General features: G+C 40.5%; 1 protein-coding gene across 1 annotated transcript in view; it reads left to right on the top strand.

The window, feature by feature from the left end:
* The window catches only part of LOC148022387 (zinc-finger homeodomain protein 2-like), a 60,238-nt gene extending 43,725 nt beyond the window's left edge, over positions 1–16,513 (top strand). The window contains exon 3 of the mRNA XM_087698019.1: positions 16,273–16,513. Within this exon, the coding sequence (XP_087554145.1) occupies positions 16,273–16,379 (107 nt within the window). The 3' untranslated portion in view covers positions 16,380–16,513. The remainder of the gene's footprint in view (positions 1–16,272) is intronic.
* The last annotated feature ends 10,811 nt before the right edge of the window (positions 16,514–27,324 follow it).

The following is a 27,324-nucleotide window of genomic DNA, read 5'->3' as shown; positions in this document are numbered from 1 at the left end:
CAATGTGGATGACAAAAGAGTGACATGCAGACAGAGGAGAGAGAATCTGCAATGTAGCAGGTTGATGATGATGTGGTAGATTGACGGTAGCAAAAACACAAAAAAGAATGATTAAAATTCATTAATGAAAGCTAATGGTTATTTAGCTCTATAAGATGTGCTTAGGTTGGAGCGTAGGCTCAATACCAACTACTAGGTCCCAAAGTCCTTGCGATTCAAGCACTTGTTGCATGAAGTTCGATACAGTGGTGAAATTCGACTTGTTAAAACGAGTCTCATTTGTGAAGGCATTCTTGGCCATAGCAATAGGAGTTGTAGTGCTGTAAGAAGGATAATGCGGGTAGAGTGGATAGACGGGGTAGGGTGGGGGAGTGGAGTACACTTGGGACTTAATCCTAGAGTATCCACTATGCATAGTGGATCCAAATGTATGCATGGATTGACTAGGCATAGGCATGGTGATTGCAAGAGTAGTCCATGGAGGAGAGTTAGGGACATATGGAGCAGAAGATGAAAATCCTTGCGTATGAGTGACCCATGGAGCGTGTGACGGTGCATCATAAGTAGAGGATAGAAATCCCTGTGTTTGGAAGGTGGATGAATGGGGAGGTGAGTGACTTGGGCTAGTGAGGGGGATGCCCATCACAGGTGTCCCAAGGTGAAAATAAGTACTCGCTTGTGGGTATGTGGAAGGCACAATGTCAAAGGGTGGCATTCCCCCAACGATGTACCATGCGACAAAGAGGTAGTGAAGTGAGGGTAGGTAGAATATGGTGTGTAGAAAGAGAGAGTGCTAGGAGCAGAGAGAGGATCCAACTCCTAGTATGCTAGATGGGGAGGGAGTGCAATCCGAGGTTTTGAAATGAAGAAGAGAGGAAATTGAGGTGTGGGTCAGAAGAGGGTGGGCTGGGAGGGATTTAAAGAAGAGTGGTTTACATGCTCAAATGAAATAGAAGATGTAGATATACTTGATGAAGGATGTCTACTTTGAGAGCCCCCTCTATTGAAATCTACATAGTCAAAATCATTTGGATCTTGCACACCAAAAAGAGAAACACGAGAGGGTTTTGATTCATATGACTCAAAGAGGTTGTATGAACTTGACATTGGGATTGGTTGTGATGAAAAAGATGGGTCACCAATCGTCCCAAACATTGTAGTCACCAATCGTCCCAACCATTGTATGCCCTTCATGATCGGAGACGTGATTAGTCTCACCAACTAGTCCAGATGGAGTAGCAACGTTGGTAGGAGGGGTTCAAGCTCAACTATACGTGATGCGCAAGTACTCTTCAAACTTCTCTTTTGTTTAGTGATTGAAATTTGGAGCAAGAGAAAAAAAAGAAGGTGAAGGTGAAGGTTGGGTGTCATCTTCCTTGTGGAGCCCATATTGTCTCCTCAGGGCCTCCAATGATGGAAAAGCTTGATAAGACATCGTGGGATCTTGAGAAGGAGGTGTTTGAGACATTATGAATCGGTTATGTGTCATTCATATACCTTGCACAAAACCAAGTCTCCACAATATCCACAGGGTACCGTTTACAATAGCACTGGCTCTAACACCATTTGAAGATATGCTAGGGTTTGCACCGAGGAAACACAGAAAATACGACCATGACTGAAACGCAAAGACTCAGATAGTGATGTGCAAAACTCAAACCCTAAACACATAACACAAAACGCAAAATGCAAAACTCAATATCTAAAACACACAAATACAAATAGAGAAGAGAGAACTTTGGAGTGAATGAATGAATGCTGTAAATGAAGGAAAGAATGTACAAGATGCTCAAGAATAGAGCTATCAACCAGCCAATGGCTCTCATGGGAGTAGGTTGAGGGAGGTATTGAAGTGTATGTGTGAGAGTGCACAACGGAATGCGCAACGGAAGAAGGAACACGAACACAGTGAGAAATAGAGAGAAAGAGATAGTAGGAGACGAAGGAAGAAATACCACATTGACTGAAGAAGAATGCTGAATACAATGATGAGGACTGATCAGTCCCTGCACACAACACCAAAGTCGGAGAGTGTAAGGCCTGCAGAAGAATGAATGACCAAGTGGGAAAGGATGGCTGCTACATATAGCAGCAATACCAAACTGGCCGACTGCAGTTAGTGGGGGCTCCAAATCTGGCTGATTGCTCATAAATGCCAAAATGACCGCAACAAATGCAGTTCGACTATTCATGAAAAATGACAGAATGATGACAGAAGTATCCCAACAATCATGGAGTAGGTAGGCATTGGCATGGGGTGTAAACCGATTGATAGATAAAGAAATGCAGAGAAAATGTGCCTTAACAAAGGAAATGCACACTTAACTGCTAGAGCTCCCATGTTTCCGTCAGACTATAATAGGAGCTCGCAACAAGGAGATGACAAACTGACATGACCAAAATAGATAGACTAACACTCCCTCTTAGATCTTGGGAGTGTTTGAAGACCCAAGGATCTTATGTGATGAAGCATAGAAGCCTTGGGCAAAGGCTTTGTAAAGAGATCTGCTACGTCATCCTCAATAGGATAGTAGGCCACTACTAACTTGGAAGCCATGATTCGCTCTCAAACATAGTGATACTGAACCTTGATGTGCTTCATGCGAGCATGAAACACGAGGTTCTTCACCAAAGCGAGGGCACTCTGGTTGTCCACATGCAGCTCTGAAGGTCTTGTCTATGGAAAGCCAATTGATGCCAACAAGTGATGAAGTCAAACTATCTCCATAGCTGTAGAACAAAGGACATGCTACTTAGCCTTTGTAGATGAAAGAGCCACAATAGGTTGCTACTTATTGTTCCAAGAGATAGCTCCCCATTGAAGGGAGAAGGCATAACCAGTAGTGGACCATTGTGAGTCCACATCACATGCCCAATTAGAGTCACTCCATTCTAAAAGAGTGGCCCCCTGTCTATACATGATTGCATAGGATGGAGTCCCTTGTAGATAGCACAGAATGCGTAGAACGGCTCACTAGTGAGTATGAGTAGAAGTCTTTATAAAAGAAGACAACAAACCCACCATAAAAGAGATGTCCGGCCGAGTATGAATCAGCTAGATCAAAGAGCCAATGAGGCATGTGTAAGGGGTGGCATTTTTGAGGGGATGTCCTGTTGCCAAAAGCTTGGACTTTGAGTCCATGGGGCAAGAAATAGGTTGATGCTCGGCCATACCAAACTCCGAAAGAAGCTTGGACATGCACCTAAAATGCCTTGTGCCATCTGATAGATCTCCAATCTAAGGAAGAAGTGTAGGATTCCAAGATCTGTCATATTGAACTCCGAGCTCACTATACGTCTAGTACAATTAACCTCCTCTGTTTGATGAGGTCATTACCATACAAGATGACTAAGACACACGTGTCCTTCGCAACCTTGTAATAAAGGTTGGGGTCGTGATTTGAGCGATGGAAGTAATTGACCAAGAAGAATCAATCAATCCGTTGATACCAAGCCCTAGGAGCTTGCTTCAAGCCATGAAGGGCCTTTTGTAACCTAAAATTTGTAAGTGTGTCTATTTTAGTCATGCGTGTTTGTCTTCTCCTGGTTGTGAGCTCCTGTTAGAGTCTGACAGAGACATAGGAGCTTTGGCAGTTTTAGGTGCATTTCCTTCAATTGTCAGCTTCTTGTGTACGTTTCTAGGTCAATTTTTACTTTTCAAAGTTTGCCTCCACTTGTTGCACATTGTCCTTTCTAGTCAAGATTTTTCTGTGGCCACTTGATATTCTTTTGGCATTTTTTGGAGTGCGACTAGCATTAAATGTTGGCCAACTCTCTCAGGGGAAGGTCGGCTAGTTTTGGGCATTTATGGCTATTTATAGCCAGTCCTTCCCACTCGATAGTCCTCATTCTCTCCGGTCTTCATTTCTTCATTTGCACTCCGACACTCCGTTCTTGGTGCTACCATCATCATCAACCAGATCTGGTTTGCTCACCAATGTTGTAGGCTGCATGCAAGGACTGATCAATCCATCACCTTTGTATCAACATTCTTCTTCAGTCAGTGCAGTATTCTTCCTTCATCCTTTTCTCTCTCTCTCTCTCTCTCTCTCTCTCTGTGTTTGTGTTTCTCTTCCGTTGCACACTCTCACATGGTATTATCACCTAAGTGAGAATAGAGTTTGGAGATATTTAGTAGAGGAGCTGCCCAGTCCCCAAAACACAGGCTCTACACCTTGCGTTTGCTGCAAATCAGCCATTTCTGGAGGATTTGTGCAGAGGTGACCACATCTGGCAGCCGGTTTCAACTTTTTGGTCAAGGCAATAGCAGTGGTGATTTCCTTCTAGTGGCAGGCGACAACATACTATGTGCAAGCGGCACATCTATATCCACTATAGCTAATTGCTTGATGTCTTTCGTGCTATCAAAACACAATTTTCTGGATGATTACAGGATCGAAGATGTCTTATCAGTTTACAAGCTTTGATGACTCAGAGGAGGAGCTTCTTTCCAGATATCTTCTGAGTGGTCCCCCTTTTATTCATCTATCATAGAAGGTTCCATTTGAAATGAAGATGCCATTCTTAATACCCTCGATATTGGTTTTTGTTTTACCTTCCTTACCCAGAGAAGACAAACTAGATGGTTCCAACTATTTGTTGTGGTCATATAAGGTGGAGTGCATACTCGACACCTTCGATCTTTGGGACCTCGTTTCTAATCCTACTCGTGTCCTAAGGAGGATCTTGTAGACATGACTTCTTTTTATCCTGTAGTCTTGTAGGATTGGCTCGACTCTCGAGCTAGATCTTCTCTCATTATGATTTTGTAAGATTCTGTCCCTGTGCATGTTCGTAGGTTAAAGACCACAATGGAAGTATAGAAGAAGCCTGCGTCTTTGTATCGGCATAAGATGTTCGTTCAAAGATTTCCCTTGAGAAGAAGTTGCGGATGCTCAGTATTGATGATTCCTTTTCCATGAAGGAGCATCTCATTAAGATGTAGAACATGACGGGTGAGCTTGCCTTTGTTGGTCAGATGATATTTTTTGAAGATATGGCCATGATTCTTTTGACTTAGTTGCCATCTCCTCTATTTGATGTCTTCTACATCAACCTTGTCACATCAAGGACCCGTGAGACATTCTGATGGGAGGAGCTTTCACTGCTTGTCTTGGAGCATGATGAGCGATTTAGAGAGGTTGGGGCCAATGTAACTGACTCCACCAAGGCATTTATTGCAGGTATAGGTGGAGAGAAGAAGAAGAAGTAGAAGGCCAAGGAGAAGAAATAGGAGGGCAAGAAGGATGAGAAGTAGTCCAAGTGTCTCCACACTACGGGAAGGGTACTCATCTCGAGGAGAAGTGTTGGTAGAAGTACTTCCATTTGAAGCCGAAGGAGAAGGATTCGAAGGCCACCCCAACTATGATAGAGTCTATCTTTTGTGGATGCCTTTGTTGAGGAGGATACAACTCTTACTTCTTCCGCACAAGAGAAGCCTTTGGCTCATGGATGGTGGGGCCTCTTCTCACATGACATATAGACATGATTAGCTTCAGGACATGAGTTCCAGAGGGGGCACAATCACCATTGGTGACAACTCTACCATTCCCTTTTGAGGAGTGGGGACTATTCCCTTATTGATAGATATGTAGTTTTCTTCGGCTAGAGTCTTCTACGTACCAGATTTGGGTTTGAACTTCTTGTCTGTTCATGGTCTTACATGGCTAGGTACCCACATTGTTTTCACATAGAATGCAGTGACCTTGGAGGATAATTCTACTGGTTGTTGAGCTAAAAATGCATTAGCTTCACTTAAATAGCCCCAAAACATGCTTAATTGAGGAAGAAACCTTGTTTATTTAAAAAGAAATGCATTCTTAGAGAGTGTCTCTATCCCATAAGCACAAACCCTCTTTGGAGGGCCTAAACTTTCTATAAATAGGTATGCTGCCTTCCATTCAGTCCTAGTCTTGTTTTTGCAGGTTTCAAGTGTTTTCAGCTTGCTGCCCACACCCTATTCGTGGAGGACATCAGATCCAAGCTGTCCATTGTAGTATTCACTCATCAAGCGCTTGTTTCCAGCCCTTCGTCATCATCAGTTTGGTACTATACCTAGCCAAGCGACTACTGTTATCTGTCATCTAGCTGTTGTACAGCCTCCCATGTTAGTATACTGCTGCGTTTGTAGGCCCCAATTGCTGCCCTGTAGATTCTCTCTCCTTCTGCTGTCACCATTATCTCCTCAGCTTGTCATTGCTTTTTTCTCTCTTCTGCAGTGTGCGTTTGTTGTTTTCTCTCTCCTCCCAGTTGTGTTCACTGTTTTCTCTCTCCTCACTTGCATTTTTAGTCTCTCTTTTCTGCACTACCATTTGCATTAGATCTAGCCTTCCTTGGCTGCGTTTGTTGGTGTTCAATATCTGGAGGTTGTCTTGCTACGATTCAGGATTCACTCAGGGTAACTGAATCCTCCAACGAGGTAACAGATGGTACATCAAGAGATAAAGAGGCTATTAAACATATCTTTCCCAAGCGGAGTGGGCCTCAGAGCTTACTTCACAAGCTCCCAACATGGCCGGACGGACATTGGACTACCATGGAGTTCCACAACCTTACGAGATGACTGCATCTGAGTACAATCTCATTTTGATGCATAGAGCCTAGCAGTAGATAGAAGATAAGTTTGAATTTTACCCTTTAGATTTGGTGCACCGATCTACTAACCATACGGGAAGGGCGAAATCTCCACTTAGGACTGGCCATTTGCAAGTGGAAACTGGCATAGAGTACACTCCATTGCCTTCATACTTATTCTCTCCAGTGTGAGGTATGTCTACCATTTCAAATTTTGTTAATGATGATTCCCCTTCTCCTATTGGTATGGGATGATTTTCATGATGAAGAATATATGCAAAACAATTTCTTGTTTATGAGTAACGAGGAAAACAGATATTTCTCTATGAACTCAAGACTAGCTAAGCAGTTGAAACAAGAAACTATGTACTCCTTCCTCTTCTTTTCCTTCAAACAATTTTGTTTTCAAAGGTCAAAATGAAGTAGGTGCATCTTCATCATCATCATTTCAATTTAATGCATTTAATGGACAAAAGGAGTCCACATTGTTTTCCACATCTATAGCTATCACAAATTCATTTAATCTCCCTTTCATCCCACCCTCTTATTCCACTGCCATATCCTTTCAGTCTCCATTAAGTGCATCGCATGTTGCATCTCATGTAGGATCACATGTATCTTCATTCACCATACCGGGGGTTTCTTCAAACTTAGGCATGATCGCAAGGACCTCATCTCTTCGTCAATCAGGTGGTGTTCCATCTTTTCCTCACACACTTTCGAGATCCTTGCAACGTGGGTATTTTCCCTAGTCTCTCTCGAGTGTGGATCAGTTGGTGCCACAGTTTGCTTCCATTGCATTATCTAGTGGACCCTTTGGTCATTATGCTGTGTCCCAGCCGATATTGCCTTCCGACAAGGTTACCGCAGAGGCCCATGTATCATAGCCAAGCACATCAATACTTGTTTGGATTGTGGACAATGGAATTACACATCACATGACTCCTATAGAGGACATCTTTCGTACTCGAGCCTCTGCAGCAGCTGAGCGGGTCTACGTAGCAAACAACTCCTTGGTCAAGATTCAGGCTCAAGGTTGTGTCAGTTTTCCCACTGATAAGGGTTCGGATTTGGCTTCGCTGGACAATGTATACCATGTCCCTCAGCTTGGGGTGAACTTGTTATCTGTTCAGCAGCTTTGTCAGTTGTTGGGGCGAGCAGTTTTCTTAACAGTGATCTTAGTCGAGGTCTTTGTCTCTCAAACTGGTTTAATGATTGCTCGCAGTAAGGCCTATCCTAATGGCCTATACCACACGACCCATTTTCTTACCGAGCCAATAGTTGAGGGCTCCATGTTTAATCACTTCCAAGCATTAGCTACATCTCGGGAGCCTACGAACAATGAGTGTCTTTGGCGTTTTTGCCTAGGGCATCTTGGCTATGACTCTCTTTATGAATTGTCTCGCCATGAGATGGTTGAGGGCCTTCGTCTCCTGAAGCTAGCTCGAGATAGCATTTTTGCCTAGGGCATCTTGGCTATGACTCTCTTTATGAGTTGTCTTGCCATGAGATGGTTGAGGGCCTTCGTCTCCTGAAGCTAGCTCGAGATATCTATAAAGTATGTTAGCTCGAGAAGCAACACCGTACCCCATTTCCTTAGCAGTCTACACATAGAGCTGAGGTGCCTCTTAGATTGATTCATGTTGATCTTTGTGGGCCAACATTCACTGCCACCTTGAACGACGCATTGTACTTCTTTTTGATAGTGGATAATCATTCGAGATACATGTGGGTGTACTTTCTCAAGCATAAGTCTGATGCTTTCACATATTTCCTTGCTTGGGTGTTGCTGGTTCATAACCAGTGTCTGGTTCATAACCGGACGGGTCATCCTGTTGGTTGCATGAGGAGTGATAGCAATGGTGAGTTCATCTCCCACGAGTTTTTCGAGTTTCTACAGCAGTATGGCATGTCTCATTAACTCACCTCTACCAACTCCCCCTCTTAGAAGGGTATCGTAGAGTGTAGAAACCGGACAGTAATTGAAATGGCACACGAGTAACTTCTTAGGTTAATTCACACTAGGTCAGGCTTTAGCTTACTCAATCAGTATTTCAGAGCACCTAGGATATCACATTGGATTGCATGTCTTCGTGTATTGCATTATTTATAGTGTAGTTATTCTTATGGCCTTACATATGGTTCTGGTTTATGTTTGTAGGGGTATACTAATTCTGATTAGGTAGGAGATCCTAGCACGCGGTATTCCCATGGTAGCTACCTCTTCACCTTGGGCACGGCTCCGATTTCTTGGTCTAGCCGTAAGCAAGAGAGAGTGCCGGCTTTCACGGCCAAGGCTAAGTATAGAGCTCTCTTCGATGGCACCACCGAGGCCATCTACCTAAGGAGCTTATTGGCGGCACTTCACTTCTCTTGTGACTCTCCTAGTCTATTGCGACAACGAGAGTGCCATTGCCCTTGTGGGCAATCTGATCATCACACCACAGACGCGGCATGTTGGAGTCTACTTTCGCTTTTCCAGAGAGCAAGTTGAGCTAGGTACTATTGGCCTAGAGTTTGTGCCTTCATTAGGCAATTTTACAAACATTTTGACTAAAGCGGCCAACTGGTTGGTTCTTTAGTATCTTCTACCTAGGATCGTTGGCTTGGATACACCCTCCTCTACTTCTTTAGATCGACGGGGAGAGGGTGCTTTCCTCTTGCTTTCCCTTCCAAATTGAGAGGGGGTGGCTACTTCTCTTGATAGTGACAGTGATGATGCTTATATACTTATGGACATTTGTAACTTCATCCGCATTGTTAGGATGACATGATTGTAAAAGAGCACTTGGACAAGTGAATAATTTCCCTGTGAGGGTATTGTATAAGTGGCACCATTGCGTTGCATTTTGCGTAAGCATGACATCTTGCATCTCCCTTTGCATTGTCCCATGCATTGACATTTTGTTCATGTAAATATGTATATGTGCACATTTATCTATTTTTTGGTCTTTTGGAGCGGTCGACTCTGGATCCACCATATTTGTGGCATTGCACATGGTAGTCTCCAAGGCAGGTCTCCCTAGCTTTCTTGCTTGCTTTGCTTGTCTCGCTTGTTCCAGATCTTTGCTATACTTGTGCCACCCACATCTTAGTCATTTTCATTCTTCACGAGTAGTCAATTCCTTCTTAATCAAATCTCATTTTTAAATCGAGAGTTAATTAATGCTTGGATCTTTTATTATAAATGATTTGCTCATTGGACCAAACTTTTGGGGCTTGCTTTATAACTCAAGTGCATTGCTTACTGGATGAAACTTTAATGTAATCAATTCTAAGGTGCAAACTCTCAATTTAATGAAAGTTTTACATTACACCTTGTCTCTTTTGCCTTGTCCTTGAACCAGATAGCCTTTACACCTGTCTAGTGCATATGTCTTGATGCCAAATCCTTCACTTTTTGTGCAATCGTCATTGTACTAGGAGCTAGGGGTACCCTTTCATCTCAATCACGAACATTTCAGATCAGTTGGTTGATTTCTCTTAGGTGCTTTGCAATTGAGTATGATCTTTGAAGATGAAGATACGTTTGTTGATTCTGAATCCCATGATAATTGAAGATGATGCACTTGATTCTCCTCATCACTTATGGATCAACCATGATACCTTTTTAGCTGCCTTTCATTCGCCTTTAATAGGCCTTGGAAAAATGTGTAACTCGATATCTTGCATGCTTTCCAAAACAAAGTACTACAAACCTTTGGAAGTTTCACGACATCATGAAGAGCCAATGCTTTGCAAAACAACTTACTACAAACCTTCGGAAGTTTCACGACTTTGTGAAGGATCAATGGTCTGACTAAACTGTTGGGAATAAAGGCTCACCATGCCTTTTACGGTGTTTGGGTGTGAATGCGCCCCTACACTCTTATACTTATATATTATCTAAACCTAAAGTGTACATCTTGTCATTGTACCAAATACTAATTGTGTCATGCTCTCACTCCTTCAACTCACTCTTTTTACTTTGAACTCTGCACTGTGTCTGTCCTGTACTTTGTCTCGATCCTAGCAAGTTTGCCATCAAATTGGTATCAAAGCTGGGAGCAGACGAGCTAGTCAGCTGTCAGAGGCGAGTTGGGAGCAGACGACAAGCGAGTGTAGGCGACAGCGCTTCGAGAAGCCCTGTTGACAGGTCAACAGAGGACCAGATTGGCGACACGTGACCAAACAGAAGCATTGATGCGGAAGGCGGTAGTCACGCGTGTAGGCATACACATCTGATAGGTGACAGGGGTGCAGCCAACAGGCAACATGCATGTAGGTTAAATGCGATAGGTACGCAGGGCCATCGGCGCAGATCTAGTGGGTGATAGGGCTATGATACAACATAGGCGGAGACCATGCCTAGTCAAGGTCTAATAGGCCTGATTTTTCTCTTTTAAATTTTTTTTTTCTTGCAATCCTTATTTCTTCTTCCATTGATGGGCATTTGTGCGCAAATGCACAATGTGCAATTTTGACCCAAAAATTTGGGCCTTTACCCGGATTTGGGGATTTTGATGCAGCACAAGACAATCTGACTTAGAAATTGCACATTTAGTGCACATTTGCTCGATAAATTTTGGGGCTTTTCACATTTTAGTGAAAATTTTTCAATTTCATTGAAATTTGTGCACATTGGATCCAAGAAAATTGGGGCTTCTGCAAAATTTCTTCAATTTGGGCAACAATTGTCTGGTATATGCACTTGGGTACATACAGACACTCTCTAATTGTGAAAATCTATTTGCAGATCTGAAATTTCTGCAATCTCTGGATTTTCACTGCTGGTTGGTACTTTAGTGTACCGTGGTTATTTGTGTGACATTTGGGCTTTCATTTGGTGACTCTTGAGTTAATTTAGTACTGTAATTATGGCTGAAAACAGTGACAGCAGCAATCTTTTGCACATCAAGAAGCTTGAGGGTGCATATAATTTTGCAATATGGCAAAAAGAGTGCTACAATGTCTTGGTGCAGAAGAAACACTTGAAGCCCATCAAAACAAAGGGAATAAAACCAGCAGATATGGAACAAGAGGAGTGGGATGATTCGTACGAGCTTGCACACTCTACCATTGAGCTCTTAGTGTCAGACAACTTGCTCTTTAATATTGAGCAGCTGAAATCAGCATATGCAATGTGGCAAAGGCTTGAAGAATTGTATGCTCAGAAAAGTGCAGCTAGCAAGGTTTATTGACTGAAAAAGTTAATGGACTTTCGCATGAAGGTATAGCCATGTTTGTACATTTGAACGAGTGCAACTCAATTTTCAGTCAGTTTATTGCTTTGGATTTTCATATTGATGATGAGTTCAAGGCTACTTTCTTGCTATGCACTTTACCTGAAAGTTGGGATACTTTTAGGACAACTTTGAGTAACTCAAATGCTTAGTGGTTATATTCTGATGTGGAGAGTTCGTTGCTGATGGAAGAACCCAACGGGCAAAATAATTCAGTAAACAAGTCTTCTAATGCATTGCACACTAGAGGCAGATTTTAGCAAAAGGGCAGGTTTGAAAATAGAGCACATAATATCATGGAAAAAATGTGGAGTGTCATCATTGTGGCAAGAAAGGGCAGTACAAACGGGACTGTTTTCAATTGAAGAAAAAGAGGAAAAAACAAAAATATTGAAGACAACAAGGTTGAGAAAAAGGACAGCTAGCCTGCAAAGAAGAGCAGTGTGAAAATAGAAGAGGTAAATGTAGTCACTCATGAGAATGATAGCGACGATGGTGTACTTTTTACTTCTTCTTTGAGTGCACATGCATTGATTGCAGATTTTGACGATGACATGCACTCTTGGATACTTGATTTAGGTGCATTCTTTTATGTCACACCACATCATGAGTGGTTTTCTGACTATAATGGTGGTGCATGTTGTGTTGTCCACTTGGGAAATAACTGTGCATGTAAAATTGTAGGCATTGGCAGTGGGAAATTGGAATTTCAGCATGATTCGTGTTTGTTTTGCATAATGTGAGGCATATACCTCAACTCAAGAAGAACTTGATAAGCATAGGGCAGCTAGATGATGAAGGCTATCACACCACCTTTGGGGATAGCAAATGGAAAATTTGTAAGAGCTCTCACATTGTTGCCAAGAGTTGCAAAAGTGATACCTTGTATCCTTTGCATATATCTAACGCGCGTGACCATGTAGTCTCCACAATGGAGCAGCCAAGTGTTTCTTTGTGGCATAGCCGGTTGGGACACATGAATCAAATTGGAATGAAAGTGGTTTCTTGCTTGGGTTATTTGCCGTCTTTGAGATATGTTGATTTTGAATTGTGTAATCATTGTATTTATGGTAAGCATACTCAAACATTACATAAGAAATCTCTTTTTCTAAAGTCTTCACCCTTGGGGGGGGCAGGGCGGGAAGTCCCTCAAGAAGCGTGGTCGGGCAAGCCATCTTCGTATGCTCACTTGAGAGTGTTTGACTACGAGGCATTTGTGCATATTCGCAAGGAAGAACCTAGCAAACTTGAGTCAAAGTCTTGTAAATGTATTTTCCTAGGATATGGTGATGAAGGTGAGGTGGGGTATTGATTATGGAATCTTGACAATAGAAAAGTAGCACGCAGAAATGATGTTATCTTTCGGGAAGATTGCATGCACAAACAACCTGAAAAGACACAGGAGGTTAGAAGGGTTGTATTTCGGGAGGATGTACAGATAGGACAACAAAGAATGCCCATTAGAAAGTAGCAAATACCTGCTGTAAATGTCCCTAAAAATGATCAGCAAGACCTTGCCCATCACATACCACAAATTCAGGAAGAATAGATGCCTTTGGAACAACCAAAACCAGCTGTACAACATGCTGAACTCGTAGAACAGCCAGCTATTAGTATAGATTTGCAGAGTAAACAACCAACAAATCTTGATCATTGGGTTCGTAGGTCGACTAGAGTGCAAAGACAGCCAAATAGGTTTGTTCATGGTGTCAATTATGTGGCTGATTATGTCATGTTGATAGATTGTGGTGAGCTGTCATGCTTCCAGGAAGCAACGGACAGAAAAGACAGCGAGAAATGGCATAATGCAATGTTGTCATCGATGGAATCTCTCATGAAAAATGGCACTTGGGATTTGGTGCATTTATCTAAAGGGTAGAAAGTGTTACCATGCAAATGGGTTTACAAAATGAAAGTCACTTTTGGTTCTTTGCCAAAGTACAAGGCATGACTGGTTGCTAAAGGGTATAAGCAAGAACATGGAATTGATTTTGATGAAATATTTTCTCTTGTAGTTAAAATGACTACTTTACGAACCATCTTGGGCTTGGTTGCATCTAAAGGTATGGAACTCATACAAATGGATGTAAAAACAACTTTCTTACATGGTGATCTGCATGAGGAGATCTATATGTAGTAGCCCGAGGGTTTTTTTGCAAGGGGGAAAGAGCACATGGTAAGTAAACTCAACAAGAGTTTGTATAGGCTAAAACAAGCACCACGCGAATGTTGTAAAAAATTTGATACATTTATGCAATCTTAGGGATTCCATTGCTCTTAAGTTGACCATTGCTTATACACCAAGAAGGCAACAGATGCGAGTCTTATTCTCTTGGTTCTGTATGTGGATGACTTGCTGATTGCAGACACGGATATTCATGCCTTGGACTCCTTGAAGTAGAGCTTACAGAATAGCTTTGATATGAAGGATCTTGGTGAGGCCAATCAAATTCTTGGCATGCGTATACTCAGGGATAGATTGAATGGTTTTCTTTATCTGTCACAACAGGAGTATGCCACTAAGGTTTTGCAACGTTTCAATATGGAGGGGGGGAAAGCCGTTGGTGTACCATTGTCTCCATATGTGAAACTTAGTGCAGATGACAACCCTACATCTGATGATGGAAAGGCTAAAATGGCCAAGACACCTTATACTTCAGTTGTTGGTAGCTTGATGTACGCTATGGTTGCTACACGTCCTGACATTGCATTTGCGGTGGGAGTGGTTAGTAGATACATGGCATATCCTAGCAAAAAGCATCGGGAAGCAGTGAAGGGTATCATGAGATACCTTAAGGGCACAAAGGATTTGTGTATCTGCTATGGTAAGCAGAAGTCATCTACCGTTGGCTTTACGGATGTAGACTATGCCGATCATCCCGACTGCAAGAAGTCTACTTCAAGATATGTATTCACGTTCATAGGTGGAGCAGTCTCTTGAATATCCAGGCTGCAAAAGTGTGTTGCATTGTCTACTACAGAGGTAGAGTATGTGGTTACCACTGAGGCATGCAAAGAGGCTTTATGGCTTTCACGTTTGGTGAGAGAGCTTGGTATTACAGAGGTTCCTATGCTTCATTGTGTTAGTTAGAGTGCTATCATGCTAGAACGGAATCGTCTTTCAGGCAAGATGATAACCCTACAGACCTTCTCACGAAGGGTCTTCAAGTAGAGCGGTTTGCTCATTGCCGCTAGATGATGGGGGTTGGATAGTTTATGTGTATTTCAACTTTGTACATACATAGACTTAGCTGATTCTTTTCTCTACCTTTAGGCATGTTGCCTTTAGGTGGGAGGTTGGGAATAAAGGCTCATCATTCCTTTTACGGTGTTCGGGTGTGAACGCATCCCTACACTTTTGTACTTTATATATTATCTAAACCTAAAGTGGTACATCCTGTCATTGTACTAAATACTGATTGTGTCATGCTCTCACTCCTTCAACTCACTCTTCCTACTCTGAACTCTGCACTTAGTCTGTCCTGTACTCTGTCTTGATCCCAGCAAGTCCGCCATCATAAACAATACAAGCAGCCTGACATCAATGAATTGCTGCTCCATGTGGTCATGCTACCATTGTGACTTGTTGACTGCACATGTGATCAATTGCCCTGCATGAGACCTTGCTGCTCGTCATGACCTTGATGGCGTCACTGATCACATGGCTCTCTTTTCGTGTTATTTGCCTTGCTTGTGCTCATCTGAACATGGGCACTATTCAAGCACACTACAAGGAAAGAGATAAGTAAGTGTACAGGATTGCATTGTGGAAAATGCACTGAGCTTGAGAGGTCAAAGTTTCTAGCATAGATGAAGTTTGTTCATAGAAATGCACAAGCACTTACCGATTTTGTGGTGTATCTGGTACAGATTTTTCCTGGTGTATTTCTAATTAAGCTGGCAGTGCAGGTGGTGCTAAGTTAGTGTTTTGATGATTTCAGTTTGGGTTACATGTGTAGCTGTATACTAGCTGCAGCTGTTGCCCTTGTGTGTTTGATTTGTGTTGTGGCTATGCTTGCTAGCTTGAGAGATTAGCACTAGTTGCATGGTTTCTGGTACAGTCAAAGTAACTGTTTCTTTAATGGACTATGTTAACAGCACTGGTACAGGCTTAGAAAATATCTGTGTTTTGGTTTTTCTGGTTAGGGTACATAATTAGGGTAATACTTTGGGGAGTTCATGCCATGTTGCATGTATTGTTGCTTCTAGCTGCCTTTGCCCTAAAACAATGCTCGTCTTCTTCGATTCCCCTTATCAAGTACAATACAATGGTTCAAGGTCTAGCTGCACTCCAAAGATATGTGCAGCCCCCACCCTTTACCCCAATGGACCATTTTCAGTTCAAGCTTTATGATTATGATGGTTAAATTCAGGGCCCAAGCATCTGCAGGTTAATTTGTTTAGAGACTTCAGGCTTGAGGCGAATAATTAGGTTTTTACACTGATAGTTTCATTTGCATGTTGGTCATGTATGCAGGAACAGACTTTTCTACCTCTAACTATGGAGATAGCCAGAGTAGGGCTGGAAAGGAACCTGTTAGAAAACCAACCGTGGCACGAAAAGATAAGGGAGAAGCAGTTTAATGTAGGGGGATACCAAAAAGTAGTGATATAAAAATGTGTGAAAATAGTGCTACTGTGATGTGGAGTGCACTGAGACTAGATTTTGTCTTGAGGGACATACAACTGAGAATATGAAGCTTAAATTTTGTTTTCCATCTTACTATATCGGACAACTAACATCGTTGTATGTGCTGACTATGGAATGGCATTCTGATTGAAACATTTAGATCATTTTTGTTCTTCTTAGTCTATGCAGGGACAAAAAATTTTCTAGTTCTCACTGTGGAGATGGTCCGAGTAGGTCTGGAAAGGAATGACATTTTAGAAAACCAATGGCAGCACAGGGAAAAAGGGATGACGTATGATGATAGTCACAAAGGTTCAACTAGAACTGTTAAAAATCATGTGCTTTGGAATGTGCTGGCTGTTGATTCTTGTCCTAAGGGACGCTCATGCGGGGAATAATAAGTTCTTTAGATTTGTTCTTGTGATATTGCTATGTTAAATGTGTTAACAGCGTTCGTTCTAGTTACAGAATATGAGATGGCATTCTGATGAACCAGACTGTAGTGCTTTTGATAATGACATTAGTGGAGTGCTGACATCAAGGCAATTTCTCACTCGGAAGTGGCGTTCTCGAGGGGAAGAAAGAAAAAGGCTTGTTGAGATTTGCTAAAGATGATCCCACACTGATTTCTTACGCTTGTTTCTTTCAAAACATAGTTCCTTGGATTTGTTTTTTTTTCTTTGTGGGAAGCATCGAACTTGTATTAAAAATATGAATGGAAAAGCTACAGCTGAGAGGTTGTAGTGCTTTTAGAGCAGGGTAGTACCCCTTATAAACAGTTAGATCAGATGCAACAGCTCCAAAAACGTTTTGACAGTTCTTGAGTTGCTTTATTGTTGATCTCCAGCAGTATAAAGTTGCTACTTCAGGCTCCTGTTCCTCCCTGATGATCTTGCTGCCAAATTGCAGTTCCTTGGATTTCTGGTATTGATTGAGCATAGGATTGAAAAAATCCCACTTCTAAACATAGAGAATTATCTGGTTTGAAATCTTTGATGAATGATAATTGAGACATTAAAGAATCTTCAATTAATGGTTTCTATGCATATGGTTGTAGATGCAACCCATTTGCCAATAAAAACGAAGTTAAAATGGGCAATAACAGAAATAGCTATATTATAACATATACCCACATAAAAGTAGAATCGGATCCTAAACAAAAATATCAAAACACACAAATTTCCTATAGGTAGTAAAATGCAGCGCAATACTAAAATGCAGCCCAGGAACCGTGGTAGCTCTCTCTCTCTCTCTCTCTCTCTCTCATATGTCACACACACGCGTGGATGTGTGTGTCTGTGCCACACCCACTTGCCTTCACCCTCTCTGTTCGCATTGTTTTTCTCTACTTCGTATTTTACTGCAATTGGGTTGACTCGAATTGAATTGGGTTGCCGTTCCAGTAGACACACAGCTTGTTTTCCGTTTGGTTGCCTTTATACCCAACAGCTACATGTTATCAGCTGGTAGTCTGTCTTGTGCTTTCTCTTGAACACGCATTCTTTCCTGGAAGACCAGTTCTCTCTTCCCATCAATACATATTAAACCACTAGACAGTCAAATTTCAATGCCGCCAGCGCAGTTACTGTTAACTCAATACGGTGTCATGGGTGTGATGCATCAGCAGTACTCTTTGTGCAACAGTACTACTATTGGGTAATCACCATCGTACTGACAGCTCTAGGAGTATTACTAATACCTGGCATTCCTACACTATGCCAATAGGTTACTCATTCAAGGAAGTTTACTACCGTAAGTGCTATTAATAGAGTCATATATAGTAATTAGAGCGGTACATATAGTACTATTGGCTCATCCAGTATTTCATAGTCTAGTTGGTACTGTATTGGCACACATCTACATCCATCTGTCATGATGTGAAGTTAAAGAGTTCCTTTTTTCTTCTTGGGTATGGTGGAATAGAACTCTTATACATACACTTGATTACAAAAGAAAAAGGTGATCTTGGAAAGATGACTCAAGGGATGTATCTAAGGTTTGAACCTACCCGCCTGTGTATTCACCTACACGCTCAAACCATTTGGGTTACAATTTAATAGACACACTTACTCCATCCTTGTAGACAATCCAAATATCATACCAAACACAATTATACATTGAACAAAAAGTAGGGAATTTAATTGTCATCATTGGGTGCATTGCCTTGGAGAACAATTGAAAATAAAGTGAAAAAAAGAGAGGAATTGCATTAAGCACTTTGGGGATAGTTGGTTCACAAGATCATGTTCTCAATTCTTTTTATTGGGCATGTAGCTACCACATGGCCTTGAAGCACTTAATAGATATGGGGCATTCCGAGCTTGATAAGTACAACATGGTGACCTCTAGAAGGAAGCACCTAAAGCAAGCCTTCAAGATACTGTTCTATGCATATAGAGTATGTTGGGTGGATCAAAGTAAAATAAAGAAATACTTATGCACAAATTGGTCGCAAAGCAACCTTAGGAAAATTGCGTTAAGAAGCACAATAAGTTTAGGGACAGAACAAGGGCATCCGCCACAGAAGACATTTGTTGTATGCATTTACAAGAAGTTCGTTGTGAGGTTTGCTCTAGCCTATTGTTATTAAGTTGAAAAAAATTGCAAGGGTAGAGAAGGGGCATGAAAGTTCATATTTGAACTAATGAGTAGTTGTGATATTGATATTTCTTGCTTGACATTGTTGGAAGTTTAGGCCAATTAGCAAAATGATGGAAAAATGAAAGAAAAACTTTCAATGAATATTTAGCATGTAAAACCATATGAGTGCCATACAACATGTATAGGGGAGACTTTGCATTGTTTTATTCAGACATAAATTTGGGGCCATGCCCTCCTTGGTTTACTAGAGTGGATATCTTCTTGATAAATATACTTCAATTCCAAGTGTTGGTTAACAAAAGTAGTTGTACTAGCTCTTGTTACAACATAAGAAGACATAGATCCTTCCCTTGACCTTGTGCTAATATAAACCAATGAATTCTTTGGATGCCGATATTTCTTACTTAACATTGTTACAAATGCCATTGATACAAAAAAGAGGGTTAGATGACTTGGAAACATCAATGGGAAAAAACAGTATATGTCCATGAGTATGTAGTACATGTAGCTACACGAGTACCCAAAAAAAAAAAGGTGTTAAATTTTGTTGCACATCTTGTGGCTTTTTCTTGTTGTCTATTCCTTTTGCCATTTCTATCAAGCAATAAAGATGTGAAGATCTTGTGTTTACACCATTAATAAAAGGCAAACATGAATTTCAAAGTCTTCAAATCACTTGCTAGATGCCACCCCCACAATATATTTACAAAACCCCTCAACTAAGATCCTCTCACCTTGTTCACGTTGATTGAGGATATTTGGTTAGTCGTTCATATATGAAGAATAGTTTTGGCACTTCAAATGCCTTCCTTGGACTTCAAATAAGGCTAGCCACCATATGTTGTACTTAGATTGGACACAAATTATGTGGGTGGTGTTTGTCCTAGTAGAATGTCTCTTTGTTTATGTGATACTAACCTTCTCAAGCTTCACCCCTTGGATAATATGACCATCTAATTTTATGACAAACTATAGTTGACTACCATACAAAATGCTATCTTATGTAGAAATCTCCTTAATTGAATAGCTACACAAGCTAAAATTGTGAGACCTTTATATTCACCCTTCATAGAAGAAATACTAATGCCAATCTTAGAAGCCCATGAAATAGCTCCATTACTCAATAAAAAAGTATAATTCATGATAGACTTAATCCAACTTTGAAGCATACTCACAAAATCGAAAAATCCATGTAACAATCACACTATTTCTACAATATATGATTCCTTAGTGCTTGGTACCCTTCAAGTATCCAAGGACTCTTTTCACTACATGCCAATGAGACATTATAAGAGCTTGTATAACTAACCCATTTTATTTAATTTATAACATATATTTGTCTTGGTAATACTGAGATAAATCAGTACACAAATTAAAGACTTACATTTTGAAGCATCAAAATTAGTTTCCATTTTATCCTTAAGGAGATTGACTTTAGACTCCATGGGAGTTTTAATAGGATGATAGGTGGACCCAAAGTTGTCCCAAAACTTAGTAGCTTAGTTTTCCCAAAGATAAAACTTGATTCTCCGAACTGTTAGACTTCAATAGTAAGAATGTAGTGCAAAATCTTCAAATCTTTCATGTCAAATATTAAGGAAAGCTTAGATTTGACTTTATCAATTATATTTTCATTATTCCATGTATTAAGGAAAGCTTAGATTTGACTTTATCAATTGTATTTTCACTATTCCATGTACTAACAGATCATCCATATATACAACTATGAACATTATGTCACTTTTGCAAAACTAATAATAGAGTGTACTGTCTATATTACTCTTGCTAAAACTACTAGCTATAGAGTGTTAACGAATCCTTGTATACCATGATCTAGGGGCTCCATATATGCTTTTCTTTGACCTAAAACCGAGTTTTCTTTCCCTTGTTTTGGATATATATCTCTTCTTCTAGTGTCCCATTCAAGAGGTCATTCTTTTGTTGATTTTGCATATGTTCCATTGGTTTATGGTAGCACAAGAAATAAGAAGCCTTAATAAATTCATTTTTGGAAAATAGAGCATATGTTTCATCATGATATGGCCCATGCTTTTGAGAGAATTCTTTTGCAATCAACCTAGCTTTATGCCTTCCAAGTTTTCCTTTTTGTTATATTAGATTTTATAAACCCATTTGTAGCCAATTACTTTCTACCCTTTGCTTCTTTTTGAACCAAACTTATGACCTATATTGGCATCTGCAATCATTTTTCTAATTAAACTAAAGGTTACTAGGGTTAAACCATATTTCACTTTTGGCATTGACAAGACTTCAACTACCAGACAAATTGAACTAATAAGAAAAAATCAAGTTAACTATTATAGGGCTCAAAAGTTCCCACAAATTCCAAGTCTTAATTTATGCAAAGCATGGCTTTTGTTATCCATAAATTTCTTCCATTTATCTTGTCTTTATGCATTTCATACAAAGTGGGTTCCTCTTGATGTTTAATATTTGTGAGTAAGAATAGCTAGATTCTTCATTGAGTTAGCTATTGTTTAATGTTTAGCCTTTGAGTTTCTTGACTTTGAGTTGTGGACCTCCTAAGAGTAGCCATTTTCTATTCTTCAATGGTATCCTTATGTCCTTCACTATCTAGTCCAACTTCTTCTATATGGAAAGTTGGCATAGATATAAAATGTGTCGATAAATTGTCTTTTACATTCTTCTTTGTTGTATGAACTATAAAATATTTCCAATCTGTATACATGCCCATAATGATTATCTCTAGATGTAAACATACCTTCTTATGCTAGAATTATATAACCGATATGCTTTTTTGACACTATTGTAACCCCTAAGCACATTTGATAGATTTAGAATTCAAATTCTTCCTATTATCTATTAGTTACATGAGCATAAGAAATGCTCCAAAGCACTTTCAAAAGACTTAGTATTGGCTTTTGACTAATAAAAACGACTTCAAAAGGAGTTATGTCTCTCAAGGCTTCAATAGAAGAACTCCTTTATACCAAATTGTATTGACAACTTCAACCCAAACATATCGGGCTTACCTTTTTCTTTGAGCATACATCTAGCACCCAATTAATATCATGTTCTTTCTCTTAGCCATTCTATGTCGATTCCACCTTCCACTAGAACGCAACAAACGTATTAGAAAGATACACAGGACTCTATTTTTATTTGGGAATTTTCACTCTTTTCGTTCTTTCATTCTCAATCATGGATTTGAAATCCAAGAAAATACATAAACATTTAGTTTTTTGTTTCAGAAAGTACACCCAAGTATATATTGAGTAGTCATCAATGAAGATAACAAAATAGACTAAACTATTCAATGAAGAGATTTGAAATGACTTTAATATGAATGATGTCCAAGGTTTCAAGAGCTCAGATGGAGCTTTTATTGAGTCTTTGACATGCTTGCTTGGAATAGCAAAAGCTTCACATACATCAAGATGATAATGTGGATCTATAATTTCTACTGCCAAATAGAGTGAGATTTCAATGTTAGCATGCTTTTTGAAGTTCAAATGACCATATGTTTTGTGCCATAGCTATATAGAATTTGTCCTTTTTTCTTTCATCGTCATTGTATTTAAGTTGGGAATGTAAGCATCCAATTTGAATAGCCTTCCATGCTTAGTTTCTTCTACAATCACTTATAATTTCTTTTCTTATCATTTATGAGATATCTAGTACCTTCAAATTCAACTTGTGACCCCTTTTAACCATACCGCCAACTCATAACAATTTATTTTTAAGGAAGAAACAAGTAAAATATAGTTCACCTCAATCTTATTATCCTTAGTCATCACGTAGATATCTTATTTTCCTTTATTCACATTCAAAGTAGTAGTGTATATCATTGGAACCAATTTGTAGATATGAAGTTAAAGTATTTTTATAAGTGGTCATGTGGGGTGTTGAGATATCGAGCTCCACTCGTGATACGCCACGGTGACCGTTGTGTATTTATGTCACCGACTTGTCAATTGCAGATGCGGTTAGTACACCACCCCTGAATAATAGCTACATGATAGCTATCCTTATCTACTCTAGTTCGTGGCTCAGTTAGTATGCCACCTTAGTTAGTTGAGTTTGGTTTGAGACCCATATCTAGGGTTCTTCTATTTCTTTGTACTTGAGTTCTTTTGGCTTACACAACTAAGAAGAGGAAAACTGTTTTCAGCCTCCACCTTTGTGTGTATTCCCCCATTGTGCAAGCAAGAAAGCTACAAGTGAGACTCCTTCCTTCTCTCCCACAATCTTGACATGGTATCAGAGCCTTGTTCGTGGTAAGGAGCTCAAGAAAGCAAGCCAAGCTCGCGGTGTTCTGGTAAGAGGAGCACTGTTGCTTTCATTTTCTGTTTTGGGAGCAGATCTCTGCAGGTAGCACAGCCGGAAAGTGCAGGAGTGCATTGTCTCAGGTTGGGACGCCCTTCGCGGTGAAGCAAGAGGGCAGTATATGCTGCGGGAAGGGGCTTTAGCCCTCGGCGACCTTGTTTTTTTGATTTGAGGCCATTTCGGGGCCTGTTTTGGAGGCGGAAGTTTTCTGCACGCACTCAGGAAAAGGCCCAGTTTTATGCTGTGCAGCCACTGTTCTACAGGTAGGTAAATAGTTAGTGTAAAAATTGCATTGTATGCTTGTGCGCAGAGACATTGGGAGTTACAGAATCATCCTTGTTGCCTGTTGATGCAAAATCGTCACTAGGAAGTGATTGTGTGGTCAAATACCACTTTCGCCAGTTTTGCAGATTTTCCCTTGTGAGGGTGAAGCTGTGGTTTTTGCAGTGACAGAATTTTTTGCAGTCTTCTGTAATGACATCTGATTCTCTTTCACAGATTGTCACTGAAAAGCTTGACAAGAACAACTTCCAAGCATGGAAGTTTAGAATGACGAATTTTCTTATGGGAAAAGGATATTGGGAATTTGTTGCAGGAAATGAAGAAGAACCAGTTTTTCCTGATGTTCCCAATCAACAGCAAATGCAGGCATTTAAAGCATGGCATGAGAGAGCCAGGAAAGTTATGTATTGGCTGTCTATCAGCATTTCAGACTCTATGATTGTGCATATTCAGGATGCAAGTACGCCAAAGGAGGCATGGGATACTTTGTCAAAAATGTATAGCACAAATACGCAAGCTAGGAAAATGCAGCTCAAGCAAGAGTTGCACAATGTGCAAAGAGAAAATATGAGCATCAACGACTACCACATGAAGGTGAAGAAGATTGCAGATGCACTTGCTTCCATTGGGTCACCAGTGGAAGATGATGATTTAGTTTCTGTGACCTTGAATGGTCTAGGAAAGGATTATGCACAGTTTCGGACATCCATTTCAGTTCGTGAAAGATTTCCTGATTTTGAGGAGTTGATTGCTCTTTTAATTTCTGAGGAGCAGAGAAATGGTGGTGCATCTTCTTCAAGAGGAACTTCAAAAGAAGCTGTCTTCTACTCAAATGCTGGAAGAGGTAGAGGTAGAGGTAGAGGAGGCCGATTTGGAGGCCGTGGTAGAAATCAGAATATGCAGCAAACTCAAGAAAACCAGTCCTATGGAGGAGGATGTGGTAACTCTAGAGGCAAGGGGAGCCAAAGAGGTCAAAATGCAAACAGTAATGTTGAATGCTACTACTGTGGTAAAATGAGTCATATGGCTAAAGACTGCTATAAAAAGCAGAATGACATCATGAATGGAAAACTGCAACAAGGGAATTATGCATCTTCTAGCAGACAGGGTGATGACAGAAATGAGCATTTGTTCATGGTGCAGTACATGAACAATTCTGTGATAAGTGCAGAAGAAAGCAATGATGTATGGTATGTTGACTCAGGTGCATCAAACCACATGAAAGGTCATGCAGAATGGATGGAGGATGCAAGGAAAATGGAAAAACCAGGATTTGTGGAGACTGGTGATGATATTGCACATCCTATTGTGCAGATTGGAAAAATTCCCTTGTCTATGCAGGATGGGAAAAAGAAATACCTGTCCGATGTATTTCATGTCCCGAATATCACCAAGAATCTGGTTTCTGTCGGTCAAATGGTTGAGCAGGGCTTGCAGGTCAGATTTAATCCTCATGGATGCTTTGTTGAGGATATGAAAAATAAAGGTCGCTTGATAGCAAAAGGAAAGAAGAAGGGCAGAATGTTTACGTTGGATGCAGACATGTCTGAATTGAGTGCAGCAATGTTTGCACATGGGATTGGTGTAGTTGCAGATATTGATATCTGGCATAAACGCATTGGTCATGTTAATGTACAACGACTTAAATCAATGCAAGCCCAAAATATTGTTGCAGGATTGCCAAAATTCAAGGTTGCAGAAATGCATAAGGTATGTGAAGCCTGTCAGTTTGGAAAACAGGCAAGGAAACCATTTCCTAGACATGTTCAAGAGAGTGAGAAGCCATTGGAATTAATCCACTCTGATGTGTGGACTACTAAAGCTGCATCTCTTGGAGGCTGTCATTATTTTGTCACTTATATTGATGACTATAGCAGAAAAGTTTGGGTGTATTTTATGAAAAAGAAAAGTGAAGTTTTTGGGCATTTCAAAACCCTTAAAGCTATGGCTGAAAAAGAAACAGGTCTGCAAATAAAATGCCTAAGGTCAGATGGAGGGGGAGAGTACCTCTCAAATGAGTTTGCAAAGTTCTTGCAGGAGCATGGCATAACGCAACAATATTCATGCAGTTATACCCCACAACAAAATGGAATTGCAGAAAGGAAAAACAGGTATATTGGAGAGGTATCTCGTGCCATGCTCAATGAAAAAGACTTGCCAGATTTTTATTGGGCTGAAGCAGTTGCTACAGCAGTCTATATAATGAACATGACTCCCACTGCAGCAATACATGGGATGACTCCAGAGGAGAGGTATACTGGTAGGAAACCAGATATTTCTCATTTGAAAATTTTTGGTTGCATTGCCTATGTACATGTGCCAGATGAGTTGACATCCAAGTTGGATCCAAAAGCTGAGAAGTGCATCTTTATTGGTTACTCTCTGCAGGAAAAAGGGTATAGATGCTATAACCCTTCTACTCGTAAGTTTACAGTGAGCAGAGATGTTGTTTTTGATGAGATGAGTAGCTGGGATAAACCAGTAAATGTGATTGATGATGTAGATGCACAAAATGGTAATGCTGCACATAATTCACAGCAACAGTCACAAAATATTAGTGGACCTGGAGCGTCCTCTAGCAGTGGTTCACATTCTTCGCCATGGACAGGCAGATTGAGATCAGGAGAATCTTCTCAAAGCAATGTAGATAGTGGTATGCAGGTATCAAGAAAAGGAAAAGAGAAGGTTGATCAGCCCATGTTTGATGTGAATGCAGGTCACTCTTATGTGGATGGTGAATCCAGTGGCTCAGAACAGAGCATTGATGATGAGTTGGGTATTCCTTCTATTGTTACACCTGGAGTAAGGAAGACCAGGGATGTTTTGAGAGCACCTGGGAGTGAACCTACTTTGCGCAGGTCTACGAGAGCTAGGTATCCTGTGGATAGGCTGAAATATGATGGATTTACAGCCATTCACTATGCATATATGGTCAAAGTGATACAGGAACCAGAACCCACATCTTTTGAGCAAGCCATGGGAAAAGAAAAATGGGAGAAAGCCATGGATGAAGGAATGGATGCCTTGGAAGAAAATGCTACATGGGAGTTAGTACCTTTGCCTAAAGGTAAGAATGCAATTGGCTGTAAGTGGGTTTATAAGGTGAAGCACAATGCATATGGTTCTGTGAACAGATACAAGGCAAGATTAGTAGTCAAGGGGTATGCACAAACATATGGCATTGACTATGAAGAAACATTCAGTCCAGTTGCAAGGATGGCAACTGTAAGAGCAGTCATTGCTATGGCTGCATCAAAGGGATGGTCTTTACATCAGATGGATGTAAAGAATACCTTCTTGCATGGTGATTTGCAAGAAGAGGTCTATATGGAGCAGCCACCAGGTTATGTGCATGCTATTCATCCTGAGTTTGTTTGCAGGTTGAAGAAAGCCTTGTATGGCTTGAAGCAAGCATCTAGAGCATGGTCTGACAAGATAGGACAGTATCTTGTCACTATTGGCTTTCAGATTTCCAAGGCAGATTTCTCACTTTATGTGAGAAAAACAGAGAAATGTATTATGCTACTTGTCATTTATGTTGATGATTTGATTATGACAAGTGATAGTGATGAAGATATCCTTCATGTGAAAATGCTATTGAAGCAGAAGTTTGAGATGAAGGATTTGGGAAAGCTGCGTTATTTCTTGGGCATTGAGGTGATTAGATCACCAAGTGGGATACAACTCTTGCAGAGGCAGTATGGATTG

This window comes from Lygodium microphyllum, chromosome 17 (assembly GCF_053477565.2).
Source record: "Lygodium microphyllum isolate KBCC chromosome 17, Lygodium_microphyllum_v1.1.10, whole genome shotgun sequence".
NCBI classification, from domain to species: domain Eukaryota; kingdom Viridiplantae; phylum Streptophyta; class Polypodiopsida; order Schizaeales; family Lygodiaceae; genus Lygodium; species Lygodium microphyllum.
The sequence above is the reverse complement of the archived record's forward strand: the minus strand, read 5'-3'. Positions and strand labels throughout refer to the sequence as shown.